The 26,596-nt window shown below is 46.3% G+C and overlaps 1 protein-coding gene, 1 non-coding gene and 1 pseudogene across 2 annotated transcripts in view; all 3 read left to right on the top strand.

The window, feature by feature from the left end:
- LOC136583385 (uncharacterized) overlaps nt 1-15,074 on the top strand; it is a 41,825-nt gene extending 26,751 nt beyond the window's left edge. The window contains exons 6-9 of the mRNA XM_066584240.1: nt 3,109-4,450; nt 7,668-7,836; nt 9,120-9,316; nt 11,663-15,074. Coding sequence (XP_066440337.1) covers nt 3,109-4,450; nt 7,668-7,836; nt 9,120-9,316; nt 11,663-11,844 — 1,890 coding nt within the window. The 3' untranslated portion in view covers nt 11,845-15,074. The remainder of the gene's footprint in view (nt 1-3,108; nt 4,451-7,667; nt 7,837-9,119; nt 9,317-11,662) is intronic.
- LOC136583369 (uncharacterized) overlaps nt 1-26,596 on the top strand; it is a 200,049-nt pseudogene that overhangs the window by 26,850 nt on the left and 146,603 nt on the right.
- TRNAK-CUU (transfer RNA lysine (anticodon CUU)) lies at nt 25,463-25,535 on the top strand. Its single transcript has one exon. It is a non-coding gene; the product is annotated as a tRNA-Lys (tRNA).

The raw sequence follows: 26,596 nt of genomic DNA, 5'->3' as shown, positions 1-26,596 counted from the left end.
GCCTTCACCTGGGCTCCGGAACCTAGCGCTGGGCTCCGGAACCTAGCGCTGTGGCCCGGGACCTTCACCTGTTAGAGAAGATCACCCCCCGACCCATCACTTACCTGGGCGGCTTCTCGGGGCTGTTGGGCTGGGCTGGGCTTCTCCGCTGGGCAGCTCCAGTTTCTGCACCTTCCTCTAACAGAGGATGGTACAGAATGGCCGCTCCAGCGCGCTCCCGAGCAGTGACAGCTCGTCTGCGCATGCGCAGAAGAGCTGTAGCGGGGAGCACACTGAAGCGGCTCGTGCTGAAAGGAGAAGACCAGACTGCGCAAGCGCGTCTAAAAAAGCAAGCTGCCAGCGAATTTAGACGGAACCATGGAGACGAGGACGCTAGCAACGGAGCAGGTAAGTGGAATAACTTCTGTATGGCTCATATTTAATGCACGATGTATATTACAAAGTGCATTAATATGGCCATACGGAAGTGTATAACCCCACTTGGTTTCGCGAGACAACCCCTTTAAGGATTGTTGTAAATATATGGTGCTTTAATCATGACCAATAGTAAATATACAGCGCAGGATTAAAGCTCCTGCAATCTAGCAGAAGCAAGTCGGGTTCTTGGCTGTCGGACACAGCCAAGGACCCAAAGGAGAAGGCAGAAGACTCTTTCAATTGCTACTGTCTTTTACAAGCTACATAATGCTCAATGTAGAGAATGCAGGAAGCTGCAGTGCTGTATCCTGCAGAGGACCTGGCGATCATGTGATCAACAGAGGTTCCCAGCATGTCAGCAACAGGGTCTTAGTAGGCCCCTCACTAGTTCTGACAATGACTGTCACGCTAGGGGCATGCTTTCCCTCTAACTAGGGTCCTATGGATGCTCCAGATACAGTGGAAGTGTGAAAGAACTAAATACAGTGTGAAACCAAAGGTGGTCTTTGATGTCATCGGGAACATAGATGTTAAAAAAAAAATTTTTATTACAAAAATAGGTTAGAAAATTTACAAAATACTAAGAAAAAAAACCCCATCACTGATGCCATGAAACTCTGCCCGATATAATGCTTGCCAACGTGTGAGGTTCCCACAGATGTGAGGAGTTTTTGTGTCAAACGCCTCCCACCACTCCAGTACAGTTGCAATCCCCCCCCGAACAGCGGTGTGGTGAAAAAGAAAAAAAAAACCTTGTCTGTATGGCCCTATTCAATAGAATGGGGTTCATATTCGTACATCTCCGAAAGCAGAAATCTTTTTACACGGTATGGACTGATATTGCTGCAAAAATCGCGGTGGGTGTCAGACAGCGATTTCCGCAGCAATAATCCGTCCGTGGGCATTTGGCCTTAAGAACACAAGACAAAAATTAAACAGGTTTACAAATTTTAATGTGGGGGAAAAACTAGTTCATATTCTAATACATTGTGAAAATATATCCTGTTGACTGGTAGCGATCCTAGTGAAGGGGCTCTGCTCCACAAGTTTTGGATTTGTTAAATATAGAAAATATGTGATTTTCTGATGACATGTCTTGTAAGGGGTTAACCTGGAACGTCCCTGCTGCCACGCAGCTTGAGCTTTGCCAATGCTTGCTGCCTGCTGGACTTCACTTCTGGGTGCAGGTTCTCTTAGCCTCACACTTAAGCTTGGTCAAGATGAGATATAGATGGGGAGAGGGGTAGGTATCTAATATATAAATATATATATATAGAACATAATTATGAAGCGAGCTCGTGTCTCTGCTAAACACTTTTAGATTGAGGTCAAAATGTATTGCCTAGCCACCATTGATCACACTTCAGTCAGCGCTGCTCCATCTGGTTAAGGGGTTTAAAACGCTTGTAATTTCCCTATTTATTCTAAAATATTTCCACGTATTGCATGTACTATTGTGGGGCCTAATATACACGTGGTAATCTGTTGAAACCTCCTATATTAATACACAGGTCTCTACTACACTGAGTTTTGTTCTCTCACTCCTGTGGTCCTGCAGAGACCTTCCTAACTTATAACTATCCCATGGGGTGAATTGGGCACATGGTGGATTGTGGCGGCTCATGGTGGATTGTGGCAGCTCATCTACTCAAGAAATGGGGTTACATCGCGCCCGCAGAAAATGGAGCATGCTGCGTTTTCTCTTCCGTGCAGGAGAAAACGCAAATCTATTAAAATGCCATCCGCGGGTGCAAATTTCAATTTAATTGCCCACGGATGGCCAATGGATCCCTATGGGCAAAATTGAATGCGGAATCCGCAATTCAATTTTGCTAGTGGACATGAGGCCTTAAACTAGTCCAGGTGAGGGAACGGAGTTTTATATTCACCTGATGTGTCGTCCTAGCGCTGTGCCCCCGAGATCAGTGTGCGTGTACAGTATAGCACCGTCCAGAAGGCTGTGAGCATGTGCTTTACCATAGCGATCAATGAGAGATGTACATAGACTTCCGAGGGGTGAACAAACCCTTAAGCATGCTGAAGAAAGACAGCTGTGTCCTGGTGGGCTTCCCTTTTTGTTACTTTTCGTCAGACTTTAGTTTCACCACCTTATATTGCCTGGTGACCGGCTTGGTGCTGGTTTGTTCTGTTGAATATTGTCTTTGTGAGTTTGAAAAGTTAAAGTCCATGCGACAGCCGTTGGATTGGTCCAGAATTTTTGGGTTTGTTCTTATTGATGTCTGGGAAATCTTTATTTTTTGCTTGTTCATTGAAATGTCAGTATGGTCTGCAGGGAGTACCTACCTGTATAAAGCGAATTCCTGCTATCTGCTAGACCAGGGTTCCCCAACTCCAGTCCCCGGGGACCGCCAACAGGTCATGTTTTCTGGATTTCCCCAGTATTGCACAGGTGATATAATTATTGTTTGTGCCTCAGACATTGCCACAGGTGTTCTTACCATAGGATATCCTGAAAACATGACCTGTTGGTGGTCCCTGAGGACTGGAGTTGGGGACCCCTGTGCTAGACCCTTAGAGTGTGCTTGCTACTTTTATGCATGGGTATCCCAAAGTAACCATACCCCTCCCCCTCTACCCCTTGCCCAGAGCATTCTTATCAGAACTTTTTTACACTTATGAAGCTGTTTGTTTTACATTTGGCAGATTTTTTTTTCTTCTAACTTTTGCTAGGACTCCAAGCCTGCTTTATTGGCTGCTACATGTAGTAGGATTGAGCTTCCTGAAAACGGAAATGGTGCCGGCCAGCAGCCGGGTGCAATGCAACTGGATTTGAGCACTGCCCAAATAGCACAGACAGCCAACGGCTGGCAGATCATATCGACGGCTCAAACCAAGGACCAATCTGGAGGTGATAACTCTTCAAAGTACTGTCCAATAGCCCCTAGACAACATCTGGCTGCAGTGGCCCCGAATGTGCAGAATAAGCAGATCCTAGCCAGTCGGCAAGGTGTAATGCCGAATATTCAGTATCAAGTTATACCCCAGTTTCAGACAGTAAATAGGCAACAGCTGCAGTTTACCACTGCTCCTCAGGTCAATGTCCAGCAAGATGCCTCTGGAGGGCGGCAGATTATCCCAGCTGCAAATCAACAAATAATTACTACCAATCGCACTGGTAACATACTTGCTGCCATGCCCAAGCTTCTTCAGCAAGCTGTCCCTATTCAGGGGGTTTCAGGACAGACCCAGTACTTGGCCAATGTTCCAGTTGCACCTAGTGGCAATATCACCCTTCTCCCTGTGAACGCAGCTTCTCTGACGCCCACATCTCAGTCAGTGACACTGAGCACTCAGGATAACTCTCAGCCTGTTACTTCATGCGTTAGTTCTTCGCAGCTGGCCACCTCTCAGGCAAACACCTCTTTCACCAATGCCAATACCTTTTCCACCAGCACCACTGCTAGCAGTATGAACCTCTTGAACGTTGGTCCCAGGTGTGCTACTGCCACTGGTACTGTTCAAGTTCAGAGTTCTCCGAGATCCACACGTCAGCTCAGCTTGGTGACAGACTCTGTTCAACAGGGCCAACAAAAAGCTAGCGACCGAACTCGGCAGCAACAACAGATTCTCATTCAACCACAGATTGTTCAAGGTGGACAGACTATCCAGACGTTACAAGCTGCACAGCTTACTGGCCAAACCTTCAGTGCGCGAGCCATCTCCCAAGATGCTCTACAGAAACTTCAGTTTCAAACTCTGCCCAACACTGGTCCAATCACAATCCGCACTCCTACAATGGGCCCCAACGGGCAGGTTACTTGGCAAACGATCCAGTTGCATAAACTTCAGGTTAAAAATCCTCAAGCTCAGACAATCACTCTTGCTCCGATGCAAGGTGTATCACTGGGGCAGGCAGGCAATGCCAATATGCAAGCTGGTACAGTGACCATGAATGCTGCTCAACTTTCATCAATGCCGGGCCTTCAGAGCATCAACCTAGGTGCCTTAGGAGCCTCTGGAATACAAGTACACCAGCTTCAAGGGGTTCCACAGACTAGAACTAATGCAGCTGGTAAGTCTCTTACACGTTGTATTTGATTTGTAATAGTTGACTGATGGACAGAAGTGATTATTGGCCTTTTCTAGGTTGGACATGTAACCAATGCAACGAAGAGAACTCTATTGGACAGGCTGCTTAAAGGCCATGGACACCTTTTTGGGGACTTTTAAGGTTAAAAAAAAAAAAAAAAGTATTTTGGAGGCTGTCCAATAGTGAATTATTTTTTTTTTGGTTTTTGGTTTTTTTTTTAAACAAACCCAATTTGCCTTCTGCATGCCCTTTTATATGGTAAACTGCATACTGAGGCGAGGCTCACACGGGCAGAATTTGTGATCTTCGTCCACGCGATGGGTCTGCAGCATTAAAAAGTATGCGCATGACCGGTAGTGAGCTGCTGTGGTCATCCGCGTGGAGAGTCCGCTGTGGGCCTCCCACATGCAGAATCTGGTCCACCTGTATGAGCCTGGCCTGAGTTTCATGAGATGGACTGAGGGCTTGGTGGTCAGTCCTTACCTCTTCTGTCCTGAACATTCTTATCAGCTAATTATTACCCCAACATAAGTTTAGCATTGTTGTGGTCATAAATTAACTGATTACTTTCAGGAGAACAGAGGGTAATCATATTGTTGGTCCAGCTTCACTGAAGGCTCTTATGTTGACGCTCGGCCTGAAATTTTATATGTATGCAATGATGTAAAAACTGCAGAAGACAAACTGCTAAAGTTTTAGTTAAACCGACTGCAAAAATGATTTGCCTCAAATTGAATGCAATTATGTGTGGAGAAATTTGAGTGAGCTCCGGACTGGTGTACGTGCCAAACGGAAATGGTTATTCTGGCCACACAGGGTTAAACAAACTGCACATACGCCAGTTTTCACGTTTACAAGCTTGAGCTTTGTGTAGCCTGTGCAGGATGATGCATTATCCAATCCAATAAAGGACCAGGCAAAAGACTAAACTCAGATTCTACAAAATCGTTAAAGGGGTTTCCAGGCAATTTTTATTACTGACCTATCAGGATAGGTCCATGAGGCTCATTTACATGCAATGAAGCTAATAAAGTGCTAATGGGCATTATGCAAAATGATCACCAGAACTTTCAATCGTTTGAAAGATCCCTTGCGTGTAAATGAGCCTTTAAATCATCCTCTCCAGCAGCATGTCTCCAGTAGTTAAAGAAAACCACTTCCTATTTAGTGATCCTTTCCAGTGTCTTGCAGCTATCTGGCTATAGCGATGCATTGGTACATGCAAATGTCTTTTCTTCTTACAGATCGTTGCGTCTTGTAGCAACAGCACTGGTTTAACTAGTTTTGTATATTTAAACTGCATTGCTTCATACGGATTTGCTTGCAGCTACCGGACTCTCATAGCATTAATAAATAACGGCATTAACTGCTTGTAAATATACTAACATGTATAATGAGTCATATGCTGGTAGACTGCTAGTACACGGACTGCTAAGGCTGCCTGTCCATGGGTGATGGTCATAGTGTGATCTGCACCCGCTATGGAAAAACTTTCCATAGGCTAACTATTAAAATCGTGGCATGCTGCGATTTGCCGCGATTCTCCGCGGTGAGCCTGTCAGTGCTCCCACGTGGTAGAATATTGCTAGCGATATTCTATCCCGGCCATGGACAGGCAGCCTAAAAGTGTGTGTATGCGTATGGCGGTGTGTGTGTGTGTGTGTGTGTATTAGAAATTTCAGTGTAATGTACATTTCCCTCTGCTGTGGGTATACTACTTTCTCTTAGACTTGCAAATTTATTTATGTATTTATTTGTTGGAGTGGTGGTGATGGGGTTAAAGTACATTGTATAAAACGCACACATATTTAGTGCTAATTTTATGGGGGTAATGGCGCAGAAGGAGGCAACATCTCTACCAGCATATGACTTATTACAAATATAAGCTTATTTATAGGTAGTTACTACTGTTATATATACGTTCTGAGCTTAGAGGTCCATTGGGCAGTCCTATCGGTGATTCACAGCTATTGTGCTATGTACAGTCATTAAGATAGCTGCCGATCACTGATTGGACCGCTCACTGGACCTCTAAACCCAAAATGTGCAGAGATATAAATGAGCAAACATCTGCTGAACAGTCCAATGGGTGGTTCTATCAGTGGGTAACAGCTCCCCCTGTACATACACAGCTGTCAATCACTGATAGGACCATCCACTGGACTGTTCAGCGCAGAATCAGCAAAGGGTTAAATGAATAAAATACAAGTTATAGTGATTCTTCCCCATAAAACTATATCCTTCTGCTCGGCTCATCCTGCTCTATAATGTGATGCCTGCAGTTGGCTGAGCCGGTTCAAGCTGAAGATTCCCTTTAATTCAAATGAAACTTAGTCCTCATTTGTACGTATTACAGCGTCATTTTGTATAGAGCCATAGCAGGGCTTATGCTGTCGGTTATGAGGTGATTTTATGTAGATGTGTTTTTGTTTTTTGTTTTTTTTTTCTCCAGACTCCTTATAAATCCAACCAAAATGGGTGAATAACTTCTAATGGGTAGAATAGCTCAGTGCACACGGCTCAGTCACCGGGGGGCGCTGCACATTTCTTGTTTCCAAGGATTTCTTATTCCAGAATCAAAAACTGTCTTGCCCTCAGAAAGTACTCTAAAATGGCTTTATTGGTCAACTGTAGTGTTGTCACCCTATGCTGCCCCGCCCCACCCCTTATATTGGAATATGAGGACAGATTGCATTGACAATCTTGTTTAAGGCCACTCACACAATACATTTAAAGCGCCCCACTAAACGGTGTTAAATGCCTCCATTGATTACAATGTGGCTTCTCAGAACAATGATTTTATGTTGAGTTTAAAATTCATTTTTTGACCAGGGAGCTGATAGCAGGGACTGTTTGCTGTGATTCTCCATGGGAGTGCTGATCATTGTATTCAGCTACACTCCTACAGCAGAATAAAGGAGCTGCATGCAGATAAGACCACCTGTTCTCTGCATACAGCCCAGGGAGGCTCATTTACATGCAAATGAAGCTAATAAGCTACGAATGGGCATTAGTGGTCATTAGAAGCTTATGCAAAATGATCGCTTAAACTGTCATTCATCCTATCTTTTGAACAATCCTCTTTGTGTGTAAATGGGGCTAATGAGGGTCCTGTAACAAAGTAGGACATGTTTAAAATCAGTTTGGCATTGACCTTTATGTCTGGGCAGCATGCAGATAGCATTATTTCTCTCCACAGGAGATGGAACCGGCCACTCAAGCATTCCTGCGGCTGGTGCTGATGGTTTACACGAGGATCATTCTGCCATGGAAGAAGGTAAACCGAGGCCAGATCCCCTACCCCAACCTGGACGGAGGAAGCGTGGAGAGGCTTGCACTTGTCCTTACTGTAAAGACAGCAAAGGAAGGTATGAATTGCAAATAAGGCAGCTCATTGCTGTATAGTAAAGATGATGCCTTGCCATCCGCCCCTCAACACTGACCCGTTCTTTCGCACAAGAAATCTAAAAAGCAAGCATTACACGGCGACCATTTTTAAATCGATGGATCATCGGCAAATTAGGTCTTAACCTTTTTTCAATCCAATTTCCCTGCCACCTGCACACTCCCTAGCTCTTATTTATTAACAGGCACATAAAATTGATGCTATGATGATTGTATTAGCAATTTTTTGAGGATATATTTATTATCTCTATCACTATGCAGAAAAGAACTCCGGTGTTGGAACTCTCTTCTTAGTATTAGAAGCCTGTGTTAGACTTCGCCCCATATGAGAGCTATGCAGGGAAATCTCAGTGTTGGGGGACGTCCAACGTTGGCTTGGAAAGGGTTAAAGGAGTTGTCTGGGACTTTAAAAAAATTTTTATTGACCTGTTCCTGGGGATGAACTAGTCAATGGGAGTTGCATCTGCGCTACCAAATGGGGCTGCTGCAGTATGGATAAAGCGATCTGCTTCCTGAGCGGTCTATACTGACAGCTGTGCCAGAGATCGTCTGATCATCCTGAGTGGCAGAACTCTGCTGATCATCTGCCCTGTGGATGGGTCATTAAAAGCAAAAATCCTCAAAGTCCCAGACAATCCCGCTTGGCTTCTGCTTCATAGCCACTATAAAATCTACATCTGAAGTACCGTATTGGTTTTAATGGGAATGTCTGTAGGTGGAGCAGATGATTCTGCATGCAGACTTGAAATCCGTGTGCAGAAAAATGACATGTCACTTAATGCAGAATCCATGTCCTGAAACCACTCCATGAATTTTGCCCATTGACTGGCCTATATCAAAGCGTGGATCTGTAGCGAGAAAGTAAAAATCTGTGAGAAATCCCTGAGAACACAGAATTTGTCATGGGTTTTGATTGAAGCATTCATTGGGTAAACCTGATGCAGATTTAGAGCGTGTGAAACGTAGCCCTACTGTCACGGTCATAGCGATTCTCCACTCGCGGGACTCAATTCGTGGCGTGCTGCGATTTGCCCCGGTGAGCCTGTCCGTTCTCTCCCCTGCTGCGGAATATCGCTAGTGATATTCTGCCTCAGCCATGAACAGGGGGCCTTAATCAATAAGTAAAATGCACTGGATAAATGGAAGGCATTCTTGCATAATTTAACCTGTTGTGTACTAATAAAACAACCACAAAATGACCTCGTTTTAACTTCAAACCTCTTCAAACAACTTTCTTCATTCTCAGGAGTTTAAGGAATCCAGGGAAGAAAAAGCAGCACATCTGTCATATTTCAGGCTGTGGCAAGGTTTATGGGAAGACATCGCACCTGAGGGCTCACTTGCGCTGGCATACAGAAGGGCCCTTTGTCTGCACTCGGGTGTCTTGCAGAAAACGTTTTACCCGTCATGATGCACTACAGAGGCACAAGCGTACCCACACTGGTGAGTTGTATATTAAGTATTGCCAGCCACACTCGTACTGACAAGTATGGACAGTACATTTACTTTTCACTCCCCATTTTGCCATCTATTAGTTGAGACTATTATCATATCGCGTGATTACTGTTTAGAGGCTGTTGGGGCTCCTTGCATGTCTGTGGGAAAGAAAATGCTACGTTGCCAAAGCTGTGCATTGTATGACTGGCTTATACTTTTTTTTTTCCCCTCAGTAGTAATTACTGTTAAAGCTGGTATTGTATATAAGGCCAGGCTCACACGACTGTGATAAAATGCTGCGTAAAAATAGCGTTTTACCAATGTATTGTTGCGTTTTTTTGCTAGCATTTACAGCGTATTTTATATGCACTGTAATGCCCTTTCTGATTTCTTCTATTTTTTTAAAATTCCTCCTTACATATGTCTTCTAGCAACATGCGTAAAAAATGCAGCACATAAACGGAATGTAATTGCGTATGCACTGCAGTTTAAATGCATCTATAGAGAATAGGGCTCTGGTGCACGTAATACGTGGTAAAATAGAACATTCTGTGTTTTTGCATGCTTAACATATAATGAATCGGTGTACTTTCATTGTTGCCATTTATTGTGTAGTATTTGCACCTAATACACAATGCAAATACGTCAGTGTGAGCCTGACCTAAAACATTACACATTTTGAAATTTGTATTTTTGTAGAATGTATAGCCACATGGTTTGTCTTCCTTTTTTTATTTTTTTTTATTTTTCCTTTCATTTTTTTGGTTAGGAAATTTGGAGTTCAGAAAGCAAAATGTAAAGTTTCTCTTTAAACAGTCATTGAATTAAAACACTGTGGATGCCCGCAGCCTGCACTGGGTGGCTTCTTGCTTTAGGCTGCCTGTCCACGAGTGGGTTTGAATTGCGTTCCCCGCGGCGATAATCCGGCTGCAGTGAACGCTCTCCATAGCGTTGCTTTGGAGAGTGCAGCCGCCCTGTCCACGAGCAGAGAATCATTGCGATTCTCTGCTCGCGGCCGGCAAATAACAGCATACTGTGATTCTCCGCGGTCAGCCTATATGTCAGATAGGCTGACAGCGGAGATCCATCTGGCGGCTCCCAGGTCGCGGAGTTCCGCCGCGGGATGCTGCAACGCCCGTGGACAGGCAGCCTTAGTAAGCAAATTCAAGTATCACATAAAGGGTGGCTTCCATCTGTTCAGAACTGTCCTATGTAAGCCATAGTTGAGTCCATACAAAGACTGTTTTGCTCGGGTGTTCCTGCCTCTGGGCGGCCCATTAATTTCATTAGGAATTGTCATTGCATCGGCATTGCAAGAGAACTGAATGCTTGAGGCACCTGAATGAGGGCTATTGGTTCTGTTTAATAATCAGAAACCAATCCTACGCAAACGGAAACCGTTTGTTTTTTTGTTGGTTCGTTTTTTTTAACCCATTGAAAACAATGGGGGAAAAGTTAAAAGCATTAATTTAGTTTCTTTGCTCCAAAAAGAGAACAAAGATGAAATTATAACTGAAAGCACTAACGCAAGTGTGAGTGTACTCGGTCAGATTTTTATGTCCTCCCATAGGAGCCTCTGATGCAGATATGAACTTGGCCTTATCTGACTAAAGTTCCATTTAGATGGGACGACCGTTATCTAAATGACTGAGGGCTGACTTCACTGGTGAAGGCCTTTGGCAATCGTGCATAGCATTTATACAGGCAGAACACAGCTGTGTTGTGGGCTTCTTGCTGACAGCGAGAAGCCTGCGATCCAGCAGTGTTTTTTTTTGTTTTTTTTTCATCCTGATGAAAAATGGGCGACTAGTGTTTTTGGGGGTTTTTTTGGTTTTTTTTACAATTATTGCTAATTTTCATTCATTTGAATTAAATTTTGAGCGATAATAGTCCCATGGAAATGGACCTTTACAAAAAGACTAAACAACCCCTATGCTAATCTGCATGGTATTTGGATCTCCATTAGAGATGAGCGAACGTACTCTTTTCGGGTGTTTCTGCACTCAAAGCACCGCTTTTTCTGAGTAACTGACTACTCGGACGAAAAGATGCGGGGGGTTGCAGGGGGGAGAGAGAGAGCACCCCCCTGTTCCCCACTGCTACCCACCGCTCCACCACGCCACCCCCCGAATCTTTTCGTTTGAGTAGTCAGTTACTCAGAAAAAGCAAAAACACCCGAACCGAGTACTTACGCTTATCTCTAATCTCCATCCTTTGGAATGAATTTACACAGGGTTTGGACTTTGTATGAAGAGGTTCATTTAATAACATTAACAAGTTATGTGAGCTGATAACATTTTCTATTCTATTGATCTTGTAGAAGATAAGTTAACCTGTATGTGCTCTATTTAGGTGAGAAGAAATTTGTGTGTCCTGAGTGTCCGCAGGGCTTTATGAGAAGGGATCACTTGTCCAAGCACATAAAGAGACATCAAAACAAGAAGGGGCAGGCGGTACCAGTAGTCATGACAAAAGTTTCAATGGAAGCAGGGACAGGCTGTGATGGAAGTGCTGCCTCCACCTTCACCCCTTAGGCCCTCCTCTCCACCAAAATGGAGGCAATGACTCCCGAAAACATCGCCCGTCTTGGCATAAACGTCATGCAAGTGGCAGACCTGCAGTCAATCAATATCAGTTGCAATGGCTTCTGAGGGCCTTGTTCAGGCAGGACTGTAAAACATTGGGTAAATGTATTTGGGTATTGGAGTTGGGCTGTAAAGGAATGATGCGTCCAAAAGTGTCAAACCTCTATTTTGACATGGAAGCTTGTGCCAACTTATCTTCTCACTTTTGTGTGTAAGAGTCATGTTTTGTAGCACATTATTTTTTTCTCCCTCCATTCTCATTAATTAACGTTGTATTATGGATATCTACAGGGCCTTCTCTTTAGAAGGAAGGTAACCATGTATGTGTTAAAATGGAAAGTCTCCAGTTAAACCTTGACCTGGTTCTGGCAGAGTGGATTTGAGCTTTACCCACTTGATAAAAGGAGAGCCAGGAGTTTCCTCCTGACAGATATCTTTGAGGTCAAACTGTACCAGATTGATCAGTGATGGATGAATAATTTGAAGGTTTAAACACAAGATTGAGGTGCTAATATGCAAATTCTGCTTTATATAGTCCCTGGTGGTGGACGGTCCATTTAGAACTGAAGACTTCAATGGAGCAATAAAATGCAATGGACAGTAATGCACCAGTGTAGTGAACTTCTGCAACCAGATTCTTCTAACTTGCTTTTTATAGGCCGTGTGCTCGGCAATATATAAGCTTCTACTTTTTCTCACTGGAGGATTATGGAAGAGTGCTCGCTGCTTTTGGGTATTTGACGCAGTGTCTGTGCGGTGGGAGTTTTGTTCCTGACACTGAATGTTTTAAAACACTGCAATGAACGTAACCGTTCCATCTATCCGTGTCCCCGTTTGCTCACGTTCTGACACCTTTTGCATAAGTTAGTGGAGAGGTCTGTTTAGTTTTGTTTTCTTGTTAGAATGACTTGTGTAAATATACATTTTTGGAAACTATTTGATTGGGGCTTCCACCTACATAGTTTTACACTACCGTTCAAAAGTTTGGGGTCACCCAAACAATTTTGTGTTTTCCATGAAAAGTCACACTTATTCACCACCATGCGTTGTGAAATGAATAGAAAATAGAGTCAAGACATTGACAAGGTTAGAAATAATGATTTGTATTTGAAATAACATCGTTTTTACATCAAACTTTGCTTTCGTCAAAGAATCCTCCTTTTGCAGCAATTACAGCATTGCACACCTTTGACATTCTAGCTGTTAATTTGTTGAGGTAAGCTTGTGAAATTGCACCCCACGCTTCTAGAAGCATCTCCCACAAGTTGGATTGGTTGGATGGGCACTTCTGGCGTACCAAGCTGCTCCCACAACAGCTCAATGGGGTTCAGATCTGCTGACTGCGCTGGCCACTCCATTACCGATAGAATACCAGCTGCCTGCTTCTGCTGTAAATAGTTCTTGCACAATTTGGAGGTGTGTTTAGGGTCATTGCCCTGTTGTAGGATGAAATTGGTTCCAATCAAGCGCTGTCCACTGGGTATGGCATGGCGTTGCAAAATGGAGTGATAGCCTTCCTTATTCAGAATCCCTTTTACCCTGTACAAATCTCCCACCTTACCAGCACCAAAGCAACCCCAGACCATCACATTACCTCCACCATGCTTAACAGATGGCGTCAGGCATTCTTCCAGCATCTTTTCATTTGTTCTGCGTCTCACAAACGTTCTTCTTTGTGATCCAAACACCTCAAACTTGGATTCATCCGTCCACAACACTTTTTTCCAGTCTTCCTCTGTCCAATGTTTGTGTTCTTTTGCCCATCTTAATCTTTTTCTTTTATTGGCCAGTCTCAGATATGGCTTTTTCTTTGCCACTCTGCCCTGAAGCCCAAAATCCCGCGCCGCCTCTTCACTGTAGATGTTGACACTGGTGTTTTGCGGGTACTATTTAATGAAGATGCCAGTTGGGTACCTGTGAGGCGTCTGTTTCTCAAACTAGAGACTCTAATGGGCTTATCTTCTTGCTTAGTTGTGCAACGCGGCCTCCCACTTCTTTTTCTACTCTGGTTAGAGCCTGTTTGTGCTGTCCTCTGAAGGGAGTAGTACACACCGTTGTAGGAAATCTTCAATTTCTTAGCAATTTCTCGCATGGAATAGCCTTCATTTCTAAGAACAAGAATAGACTGTCGAGTTTCAGATGAAAGTTCTCTTTTTCTGGCCATTTTGAGCGTTTAATTGACCCCACAAATGTGATGCTCCAGAAACTCAATCTGCTCACAGGAAGGTCAGTTTTGTAGCTTCTGTAACGAGCTAGACTGTTTTCAGATGTGTGAACATGATTGCACAAGGGTTTTCTAATCATCAATTAGCCTTCTGAGCCAATGAGCAAACACATTGTACCATTAGAACACTGGAGTGATAGTTGCTGGAAATGGGCCTCTATTCACCTTTGTAGATATTGCACAAAAAACCAGGCATTTGCAGCTAGAATAGTCATTTACCACATTAGCAATGTATAGAGTGCATTTGTTTAAAGTTAGGACTAGTTTAAAGTTATCTTCATTGAAAAGTACAGTGCTTTTCCTTCAAAAATAAGAACATTTCAATGTGACCCCAAACTTTTGAACGGTAGTGTATATAAATATATACATGCCGCCTACACATATGGAAACATACTATATAGTGAATTTACCCCCCAGGATATTTTTGGTCATCTTTAAGAATAATAAGGTAAAAGCGTACAGATCCCATACTGCCGTGTTTCTTATCGAATTCTCGGCAGATATGAAATCGGTGCATCTGGTCTTCACTCCAGAAGTGGAGCTTGTGTTCGATCGAAAGCTTATGATAGTTTCTGTTCAGGTTGGATGCAGCCGAAAAGCCAGTTGCATTTAATGGAGATGTTTTGTTTTTTTTCTTAATGACTGTGCCTTAATCCATCGTGATGTGGCTAGACCATAAATGATTACTTTCTAAGGAAACCAGGTAGATTAGTAACGAGCTATGCATTATCATCAACTGTTGTCATTCGTATATCACACTTTTTTTTTTTTTTTTTTCTGTATACTTGTCTCCCCCCACACACACGCACCTTTTCCAGTTTCACGTCTTATGCATTGTACTTTATTTCCAGCATTTGATACCTATGTAATTGCTAGAAGTTTTATTTTTTAAACCTATGATTTCTGTGACCCATATATCTGTTGTAAATAAAGGACCGCCTTCTGTTTCTGTCAAGAGGCTTCATATTTGTTTCATTTTTACTTTGCAGTTAGTAGTTTAGGAAAGGAATGAAATGCCATCAGCATCAGAAGGTTAGAAAAGTGTTTATTCTTGTCGGTATTAATATGATGTACGCAAGTAAGTGTCATGGCAGCCAAATGTTAAGGGGTTGTCCTCTGAAAAATATTAAGCTGGATTTAACTAGAAATAATTTTTTCGTATTAACCTTTTTAAAAACCATATTTCCAGGTCGTCATCTCAACGGCCCCATTACAATGGAGGTTGCCCTCTGACCTCGGTAGGGACAGGAAGAGTCCTTAAAAGCACCTCCCTTTCCACCATGCTTCAGTGTCTTCCTGTCCCTACAGTGGCCAGACGAAGCAAGAACTCCAGGACAGCAAGTACTTACCGCACACTGTGCGATCCCCTGGAGGCTAGAGGTCGGGTCCGCATACCGCCGCAGTCCCTGCATCCTCGACCTGCGCTGCTGGGAAGCCGTCAGTCGCCGCAGCAGCGCTGGTCTCACGCGGGTCCGCATCTTCAGGCCGCCGCTGCCGCGATGGGGATAGTTCCTCCTGGCAGGGGAACGGCAGCAACAGCCTCCCCGTGCTTCCGGGTTCCTCGGCGCACATACGGTGACTTCATCCGGCGTGGTGACATCACGTGTTCCACGTAGGTGGCGTGGCTACCGGCAGAAACACGGAAATGGCGCCAAATTAGAAAATCTCCCTATAAAAGCAGGCTCTACTCCACAGAAGTTATCCTGCTGACTGCCAGAAGTGCCAAAAGCATGTCGACTCGCGACAGCTCGGCACGAGAGGGAGAAACAGAGACCCTACAAACCGTGAGTAGGCTATATGCCAAAAAATGGAACATGGAAATTGCAATTTTTATGCTGAATTGGATGCATATATGTTCCCCTTTTTTTTCTCCCCTCTCCCCCATTTTTAGCGTATGGGTTAGATGGATAAAGAAGGTCCGAAGGGTAATATGGACCCCAGGAAAAAGTCCAAAAAAAATGTGTCCTCTGCAGTAAGAGGCTCGAGGAAAATTATAAAAAACCCCTATGTGAGGAGTGCACAGGGAAGATACTAGTGGAGGACAAGGCGGCATTTAAAACCGACATCCGCTGTATGATTAGAGAGGAATTGCAGGCCTCCATGGCATCCCTCTCCCATCCTCAGCCAGGTCCGTCACGGGTCCCTAAAAGGTCAAGACAAATAGTCGGCGAGCTCAATTTCTGGCGAATCCCTGGAACTCCTGTCAAAGGGAACTAGAAGATCCGCCAGCATTGGTCGAGGACGAGATAAAATACTATTTCTCTTCGGGCGACATTGGGCACCTCATCAAGGCGGTGAGGGAGAGCATGCAAATTGAAGAGGATCACCCGCCCAGGACAGTCCAGGACGAGATGTTCGGGGGCCTCTGGTCAAGACGGAAGACCATGTTTCCGGTCAATCAGACCCTGCAACAGTTTATTGCAGACGAGTGGCAGGAACCTGAGAAGAGGCTATCGGTCTCAAGAGAAATCAGGAACCTGCTCGCGTTTTCTCCAGAGATGTCCGCCTATACAGAGAGACCCCAAAGGTCGATATACAAATTGTGATGGTGGCCAAAAAAAACCTCCCCTTTGAGGACGCTTCGCAACTCTCGGACCCGATGGATAAGAAAATCGATGGCCTGATGAGGAAGGCCTGGGAAGCGACGTCTTTTACCGTCGAGGCCAACATAGCAGCAACATCCGTAGCCAGGTCCATGGTCCTATGGCTAAACAGGCTGGAAACATCCATCAAAGATCGGGCTCCTAGGGAAGAGGTGGCCAGTTGTCTTACCCTCCTAAAAATGGCCACCGCCTCTCTTGCTGACTCATCAGCAGAGACCGTTAGATACGGCACAAAAACTGGAGTCCTCAGCAACACCGCGAGAAGGGCGTTGTGGCTAAAAACATGGGCGGCGGACGTAACATCCAAAAACAAACTCTGCGCCATTCCGTTTCAAGGGGAATACATGTTTGGGCCTGTCTGGACAAAATTCTTGAGGAAGCTCAACCCTCTTCTAACCCAACAGGGAGTAGTTTAGCACACTATCTGAGCCAGTGGCAGGGGATAACATCTAACCCCTGGCTACTTCAGATAATTGAGGCGGGGTTACCGAATAGAATTCCACTCTCTACTTCCTAGGAGATTCCTCAACCTCCCCCAGGTCCTTGCAAGAACAGGGAAACCTCCTAAAAGGCATCCAAGAGCTTAAGGACCTAGCGGTCATTACACGGGCCCCCGATCATGAGAGGGGTGAGGGATTTTATTCCCCCCTTTTTCTGATTTAAAAAAACTAAACGGCTCTATCAGAACCATCTTCAATCTCAAGGCCCTAAATAAATTCATTTCCTACAAAAAATTTAAGATGGAAACCGTGAGGTCCATCATATCGCTAATAGATCCCGATAGCGTCATGTGCACTATAGATCTCAAAGACGCATACTATCACGTCCCAATAGCCGCAGTTCACCACAAATACCTGAGATTCGCCCTGCGGGCCAGTGACGATATCCACCACTATCAGTTTATGGCTCTACCCTTTTGGGATCTTGACGGCCGCTCGAGTCTTCACAAAGATAGTAATAGAGATGGTAGCTTATTTCAGGCGAAACCAGATTCTTTTTCCATATCTGTATGACTTTTTGTTGGTGTCAAGAACAGAGGCATTGGGACGTCGGCCTGGGGGAGCAGAAAGCCCACTCCGAATGTCTCCCGGTATTTGGTCAAAACACTGTCCTAGCTGCCGAAGCAGCTGGGCGGGACTTCCAGGAGGGCAGGCACAGTCTACGGAAGCCCCCGCTGTCATCCCCAGAAGCTTGCAAAGAAAAAATCTTGAAAATGTTTTAAAGTCCAAATGCTCCAGGCGCTAGCTAAGGGGTTAGACCGAGCTGCTCATGCCGGTGAGGGCTCCAAGAGGCTGGGTGGTACCAGGGAGAAGTGGGGGTCCCTGAGAACTTGGATAGGGAGAATCCAGGGCCTCTAAGCCAGGCTGGAGTTCCAGGAGGCAGCATGAGGTGTCCGGTTTTCCCCTCTTAGGGTGAATATGCTTAAAATGGGGGGGATAGCAAAAAAGCACCTCCGCCAGAGACACGGGTAAGTTCCACCAGAAGCAGCTGCTGGATGGCTTTGAGCAAGGATGTTGGAGGTTTAGCTAAGTCCCAAACCATGTCTTTGTTCTTACCCGGGTGATGACAGTGGGAGAGCCCAGCCAGGAATCCAGGAAGTCAGCCTGGAGGAGGGGCTGGTCCCCCCTGAGTGAATCTTAGAGTTTTGCCCGGTCTTTGCTCCTACCCGGGTGATGGTAGTGGAAGAGCCCGGCCAGGGCTTCAGGAAGTCTGCCTGGGCGAGAAGGAGGTCCCCCTTGAGTGAATGTTAGAGCATCACCCGGTCTTTACCTCTACCCGTGTGATGCCAGTGGGAGAGCCCGGCCAGGGCTCCCGGAGATCGGCCTGGGGGGGGGGAGCAGAAAGCTGCCAAAGAGTGCCTCACAGATTTTGGTGAAAACCCTGTCCTAGCTACCAATGTGGCCACGCGGGACCTCCAGTAGACCGTGCACAGCCACCGCTGTCGTCCCCTGAAGCTTGCAGAGACAAATCTTGAAAAGTTTCAAAGTCCGAACACTAAGGCGCTAGCTATGGGGATGGACCCGGCTGGCCATGCAGGCGGGAGTTTCAGGAGACTGGGCAGTGCTGAGGAGAAGCGGGCGTCCCTGAGAACTAGGGGAATCCAGGGCCTCCAAGCTGGGCTGGAGTTCCAGGAGTCCGACATGAGGCAGCATGAGGTGTCTGGTTTTCCCCTCATAGTGTATATGCTTAAATGGGGGGGCGGCAAAAAAGCACCTCTGCCAGAGACATGGGTAGGTTCCACCAGAGGCAGCTGCTGGGCTGCCTTGAGCAAGGATGGTGGAGCTTTGGCTCCAGTGTTTGGTCAAAAGGGGGTCTTGGCCGTCAATGTGGCTGGCGGGGTACCCTAGGAGGTCGACTTAGGGTAGCTGGAAAAGCCCCCTTTTTTTTTTTTTCCTTGAGTGTCTCCCAGTGTTTGGTCAAAAGGTTGTCTTAGCCGCCAATGTGGCCACTTAGGTACCTAAGGAGGTCGGCCTGGGTGAGCTGGAACAGCCCATGTGTGTCCCTGAGTGTCCCCAGTGTTTGGTCACAAGGGGGTCTTAGCCTCCAATGTGGCTGCTTGGGTACCTAAAGAGATCGACCTGGTTGAGCTGCAATAGCCCATGTTTGTCCCTGAGTGCCCCGTAGGGTTTGGTTAAAAGGGGACCTTAGCCTCCAATGTGGCTGTTTGGGTACCTAAGGAGGTTGGCCTGGGTGAGCTGGAATAGCCCCTCTGTCCCTTAGTGTCTTTCAGTATTTGGATAAAAACCCTCTCCTACATTCTGATGTGCCCTGGCAGGACTTCCTGGAGGCCGTGGAGAGCCCACGGTAGCCCCCGCTGTCGTCCCCAGAAGCTTGCAGAGACAAGTCTTGAAAATTTGAAGTCCAAACGCTCCAGGCACTAGTTAGGGGGACAGACCTGGCTGGTCCTGCCGGTGGGGGCTCCAGGAGGCCAGACAATGCTGAGGAGAAGCAGGGGTGCCTGAGATCTGGGATGGGGAGAATCCAAGGCCTCCAAACTGGGCTGGAGTTTCAAGAGGTCAGCATGACTCTGCCGGTTTCCCCCTTAGCATGTGACCATGTGCAAAATGGGGAAAGCCAAAAAAGCACCTCCGGCAGATGTATGCAGGGGGGCTGGCAGCTGGGTGCCAGCCGCCTGTGCAACCCTGTGAGAGTTCCAGGGGGTCAGACTGCACCCGTGGAGAGCCACAGAGGTGGTGGCAAGGCTGCCTTGTGCAGAGATCTGAAGGCATGGCAAAGTCCCTCGCAAACCTGGGTGGAAATAGGGCCACAGCCATCTGGGTGGCCGCCAAGAGTCCCAGGAGGTTGGCCTAGGGGGAGCAGAAAACTCCCTCTGAGTGTCTCCTAGTATTTTGTCAAAATCCTGTCCCAGCCGCCGATGTTGCCGGGCGGGACCTCCAGGAGGCCGGGGAGAGTGCGTGGCTGGCCCCGCTGCCATTCTCAAAAGCTTGAAGAGACAAGTCTTGAAAAGTCCAGGCGCTAGCTATGGGGATGGACCCAGCTGGCCATGCCAGCTGGGGCTCAGGGAGGCCAGGCAATGCTATGGAGAAGCAGGGGTGCCTGAGAGCAGAATGGGGAGAATCCATGGCCTCCAAGCCGGGCTGCAGTCCCAGAAGGTTGGCCTGGGGAAGCAGAAAGCCCCCCCCCCCCCCTTCCCCCAGTATTTTTGTCAAAACCCTGTCAGAGCCACGGATGCGGCCAGGCAGGACTTCCAGGTGGCCGGGGAGAGCCCTCGGCTGCCTCCGCTGTCGTCCCCAGGAGCTTGCAGAGACAAGTCTTGAATCATGCCTAAGACAAATCTTCAAAAATCAAGTCTTGACAAAACTTTGGAAATCAGGTCTTTACAAGTCTTGAAAAGAAGCCATGAGAACCGGGATGGGAAGAATCCAGGGCCTCCAAGCTGCGCTGGAGTTCCAAGAGGTCGGCATGAGCCTTCTGGTTTTCCCCTTAGGGAGTGCCTATATGCCAAAACTGGGGAAGTCAAAAAAGCACCTCCAGCAGATGTGTACAGGGAAATTGGCTGTGTGAAAGAGTGGGTGCTGGCAGCCCATGCAACCGTGTGAGAGTATCAGAGTAGCGCTGTACCCATGGAGAGCCACGGAGGCAGTGACAAGGCTGCCTTGAGCAGAGATCCGGAGGCATGAAAACCCCTCCCAATCTCGGATGGGAACAGGGCCACAGCCGTACAGGCCACCTGGAGTCCCAGGAGGTCGGCCTGGGGGAGTAGAAAACACCCTACAAGTGTCTCCCAGTACTTGGTGTAAAACCCTGTCATAGCCATCGATGTGGCTAGGCAGGACTTCCAGGAGGCCGCCGCTGCCGTCCTCTGAAGCTTGCAGAGAAAAATGTTGAAAATTTAAGTCCAAACATTCCAGGCGCTAGCTAACGGGATGGACTCGGCTGGTCATGATGGTGGGGCTCCAGGAGCTGGGGCTCAGCTGAATGATAATGCTGGTTGTGAGAATCGGAATGGGGAAAATCCAGGGCCCTCATGCCGGGTTGGAGTTCCAAGGAGGCATTCGGTCAATGGACTGCACCCTTACCCTTCTGCCGCCTCCTTTGCGGCAGAGCCACTGAGTTTCCCCCATTCTATTTTGGAACGTCATAGATGCAGTGGGCCCCAACTGGTCAGCTAACCCTTGCAAAACGTCCCTGGTGTAGTTTACAAACCTCTGCTGATTGTAATAATTTATCCAATTTACATTCTTATTAACAGTGACAATGGCAAATAAGGACTCAAAATCTGCTTTAACCTGATCTCTGGCCTTGAATTCATCTGGCACCCCCCTTGGCACTCCTATTGCATCTATATATACATGTGGATCTAAACTGCCACCTGGAGCGTCAACTTCTCTCTTAGTTGGATTCTCACCCTCCGTGTAGTCTTCATATTGCACATTTGATCGTATTAATTTGTTCTGATCCCTGAAACAGGTGGGCTAGGGTACAGTAGTCAAAAGTGTATGTGGCTATGTGTGTGTTAGAGGAATTATACCACAATGTCATTTCCCTTTTCATATTCTCTGGACCAGGGGTTCCTGTTTCCCTCCTTTCCTGCCCCTAAACGTGTGACAGCCACTTCTGTCCAGGTCCCCCACCCTGCCCATATCATGTAAAGGATATGCAGGATCGTGGGTTCTGTGCTCCGGGACCCAAGGCCTTTTTGCAGTGCGAAGCGTGGATCCAAGTGGGCTTTCCTTCGAGCTTGACTGCCGTTGGGGTGGTGAGCAACATCTGGTAGGGACCTTCGAACTGGGTTTCTCTCTCTCAAACTTTTTCACATAGACCCTGTCACCTGGTTTTAGATCGTGACACTCGTCTGTGTGACCTGGGAGAGAAGCAGAGACTGCAAAATGCGTTACTGAGAATTCCTTGGAGAGGCCTATGACAAAATTAACAAGAGAATCATTCCCCAAGCTCAGCTACTGTGGTATGTACCCTCCTGAGGAAAAAAAACTAATGGAAGGCATTCAATCCAAGATTTGCCCATTTCTTCCATTGTCTTTTGTATCTTAAATTTCTGGGTACCGTTCATGCTTTCTACTTTCCCCCTACTTCATGGATGGTAGAGTGTGTGAAAGGTCTGGGATATTCCCAAAGCAGACATGATGTTTTGCATTATTTTACCTGTGAAGTGTATACTGTTGTTGACCTAATTACTTCTGGTGCCCTGTACCTGCAGATTACCTCATTCATGAGCTTCTGTGCGGTTACCTGCTTATTTACCTTGGTAACAGGGTAGGTCTCCAACCTGAAAAGATATCAACAACAAGCACATATTCATACTTCCCAACAAGTGGGAGCTGAATGTAGTCAATTTGCAATCCCTGAAATGTGTAGAGTGGCCCCGGCAAGTGTTATGTGGCAAATTTTACTTCTGCCCTGTTCCCTACGGCATAGCTCATGCAAGATTGGAGAAATGATGCAGCAGCTGCAGGGAACCCATAAGCCACCCATCCTTGTTCAAGCACCGACATCATTGCTGCTTTGATAGGTACGTCTTTCCGTGCATCAGCTGGGCTATCATGGGGCACAGGGACCGTGGTAGGCAAGTTCTGTTGACTGTTCGCCATACGCCGTCCTGTTCTGTTGCTGTGATCTTTAGTCCATTTTTTTCCATTTCTTCCTTTTCGGCTTGTAACTGATATGCTAAGGACTTTACAATGTCCAAAGTTTTTATCAATGTCCTTTTCTTCCACGGCTTGAGGGCCGCTGCCTTTGCTGTGTGGTCTGCAAGGGTGTTGCCTCTTGCTTCTCTGGTGTGAGCTCTCAACTTTGTCAGGTAGAAGTAGAGCCTTCATAAGACTGCACCATTCTTAATTGGCTGTCCTGCTGAGGTAATAAACTGTTTGTTTGGCTTTCCATATTGGGCCATAATCCTGAGCTATGCCAAATGCATACCAGGAATCAGTGTAAATGTTTGCCGTTTTACCTTCTGCCACTCTACACGCCTCAGTGAGGGCCTTCAGTTCCGCTTCTTGTGCTGAGACAGGCGGAGGCATTCTGCTTTTAGGACATCTTATGTGACCACTGCATATCCGGTGTGGAGTCACCAATCCTCTCCCTGGGACCATCTACAAAAAGCTCAAAATGTGCATTGTTAACAGGGGGTTTCAGTAACTTTTTTTAAAAACTTAAATTTTCTTGTTGCATCACTGCTAGACAATCATTCTGATATTCTATTTCAAATAGATCAGAATCCTGTTGCAAAAAAATTAAAAATAGCTGATCTGTAATACCTAGATCACCTATGCCTTCTCCTCTCTCCTTTTGAACAAGGGTACTCAATTGGAAGAAGAGTAGCTGGGTTCAAAGTAGTACAACATTGAAAAAAGATGCTATGAGACATGAAGAGGGCTGGATCTGACAGGCCACAGATTAAGTGCTTGGGTTGAGGACTACTAGGGAGTAGTCCAGAACCGTAACCTTGTTCCCCTCGCAGAAGTAATGGACCAAGTGGTAGGTGTCCACATGGACACCTCTTTGTGTCCTTTCTTGACTGGAAAAGAAAGGTGTTTGCAGGAGGACATATCTCGCGCTAAACCTCATTGGAACCAAGTCTCCCACTTGTCCTGCATCAACATTTCTTGTGGGAAACTAAAGGGATACTGTTCGAGCCAGGGGTGTGTATCCTGGTTTCAAACACATCGTCATAGGGGGTACATTCAATTTCCCTATGCCTGTCTTGGAGTTGGTCAACAATTTGTCAGGACCTGCGGAAAACAGATCCACCAAGAGAGCAGTTAGTTTACAAAACTCTTCTGAACTGGCATCTGAGGTCTCAACCCATACCGATCCATCCGGTGAGAATTTGATGGATGCAGATAAGGCCTGTAAGATGTTAGCGCTAATAACAGAGACATGATATACAACAGGGCAGAATAATCTACAAACATCTATTAATATTTGAAATGTGATATCCTTTAAGCAAATTCATTATTAATCTGATCCTGCCTGCAATGTCTTGTCAAATTTGAGAAAAAAATACTTTTCCTGGCAGACCAAGATTCTCACCCCCTCCTGTGTGGACAAGAGAGGGATGACTCATTACGTACTTTTACATCATCTAGCTCCACCCCCTCGATACTGGCCGTTTGCGTCTTTCTTCATACTTTCATTTAAACTTTACAGTCTGCCCATCCACCTCTCAAACAAGTAGTCTTATGCAGAGGGGAGAGGAACACTTCTATCCCCAGTCAATACCTGCATCCCACATTTTACATTCATCACAGTCTGAACACTGGTCATTAACTCTCATCCATCCATGCGCTCAATTCTGCCTCGTCACCCCCCCCCCCCCCCATTTGAAGATGTACCAGTACATACAGATGGACAGAAAAAAGTGTGACAAACCTACATCAGTTGAAAAACATTGAGGTGAGTGCTATTTTTGACAATTTGTGTGAAAAAGGTTGCTGAGTGACTGAGATTCTCTCTTTCTTATTTACTGAAGCTGTTATATGCTATATTAACCCTTTCCAATCCAATTTGTATCCTGGTTTTCCTAGGGGGCTTACTCTTTTTCTACCATTATGCAATAGCGCTATATGCTGGCTAAAGCCAGTACTGCATGAAGTGACACATTGGATAGGCTCCGACAGCAGAGAGCTGGCAATATACAGTAAGAGAACCCCGACGGACGTCTTCCAACATCGGAGCTGTACAGCCTTAAATCATAATGTCTTCAGAGGTCAGACAGTGGATTGGAAAGGGTTAAACACTGATATATTTTAGAATGCGTGGCAATCTTTCAGCCCCCACCTTTGCAAAATAACTGTTATCTCTCTGTGAATATGAAACATAGACTGAACAAAGTTGTTTTAGTTTAACTATTCCCTGCATTTAAACTCATAAATAATACATATGCTGGGACCTTCTGACAACGCAACTTGTTCTACATTTTCAACCCCCATATTCTTAAAAGCCCCCACAGGATGTGAGTGGGGTATAACTTTCTTACACCCGTATGAAAGGGACCAAGACGTGTCCATTTGTGACCTCCGAACCCAGCAAGAATGTACCTTAAAACTCCTATCTTTCCTGCCTTCTAAGACAGTATAATTCATTAGATTCATTACAAGCTTCTATTCCATTAAAGCAAACAAAGCTACTTTCCAAGGTTACTATTACATTCTGCTCCGCTCTTCTTATCTCTTGGCCTTAAAAAGTTAGACAGACACTGCAGCTTCAAATAAACAATCCTTCTCTCACTAGAAGCGAGCTCAGTTAACCATTTGTGTATGCCCAGCTAGCTCAGTTGGTAGAGCATGAGACTCTTAATCTCAGGGTCGTGGGTTCGAGCCCCAAGTTGGGCGCCAACTGTCAGGGAAATTTCTACGTACAGCACCAATCAGGCCCGCCCCAATGCCCCGTTGCCGGCGGTAAAGAAGAAACACCACACACGGAGGTCTGGTATAGTTCCTCACACGGGGAATAACTGCGAACTTTATTACAGATTACATGGGTTCTTATACTCTTTGGTCACGTCACTAGAAACGTGGTCTTATTGGCTCAAATCCACCGCATAACCATATATGTGATGTCCACAGTTCCGCCTGAGGCAGTGATAGTTATATACGTAGATAAACATTCGTTATCTAGATACGGCGGTTCTGGGAAAACAGCCAAGCACGCGGCCTTCGTATCCGGTTCTGTATCATCATTGAATTTTTGGACACATCTCTCTCAGCCTTGCAAAGCTTTGTAATATCTGATATAAGGCTACATATTAAGTTTTTGTCATTTTAGCCTAGAATTAGTATGTATAGAAAAATAGAATTAGTATACATATAAAAAGAAAGACACACAACGAGATATATATTCACATTTTCTACCTACAAATGTATATATTTCCCTCTCACTCACTCTGCTTCTCCGGCCATGGCCCGCGTCCACTGCCTAAACCCCGTGGACCCTCTCCCACACAGTGTGGCGAGAATGAGGCGGCCGCCCCAAGCCCGGGCACCGCCTCCAAGAAGCCGGGCAGGGAGGAGGCATGCGCCCTCACCCTCCTCCGCTGTCTTACCTCCGTGAGCCCCTCTCCCACGCAGTGGTGTGAGGATGAGGCGGACGCCCCAAGGCCGAGCGCCCCCTCCGAAAAGCCGAGATAGGCAGGGGTGGGTGCACTCACCCGCCTCCACTGTCTGGTCCCCATGGGCCCGTTTCCATGCAGCAGTGTGAGGATGAGGCCGCCGCTCCAAGCCCGGGCACCCTCTCCGTGAAGCCGAGCAAGGAGGAGGCGGGTGCCCTCGCCTGCCTCCGCCGTCTGACCCTCGTGAGCCTTTCTCCTACGCAGCGGTGCGAGGGTGAGGCGGCCACCCCAAGCCCGGGCACCCCCTCTGAGAAGCCAAACGAGGCGGGCGCCCTCACACACCTC

Source organism: Eleutherodactylus coqui, chromosome 1 (genome assembly GCF_035609145.1).
Source record: "Eleutherodactylus coqui strain aEleCoq1 chromosome 1, aEleCoq1.hap1, whole genome shotgun sequence".
In the NCBI taxonomy this organism is placed as follows: domain Eukaryota; kingdom Metazoa; phylum Chordata; class Amphibia; order Anura; family Eleutherodactylidae; genus Eleutherodactylus; species Eleutherodactylus coqui.
The sequence above is the reverse complement of the archived record's forward strand: the minus strand, read 5'-3'. Positions and strand labels throughout refer to the sequence as shown.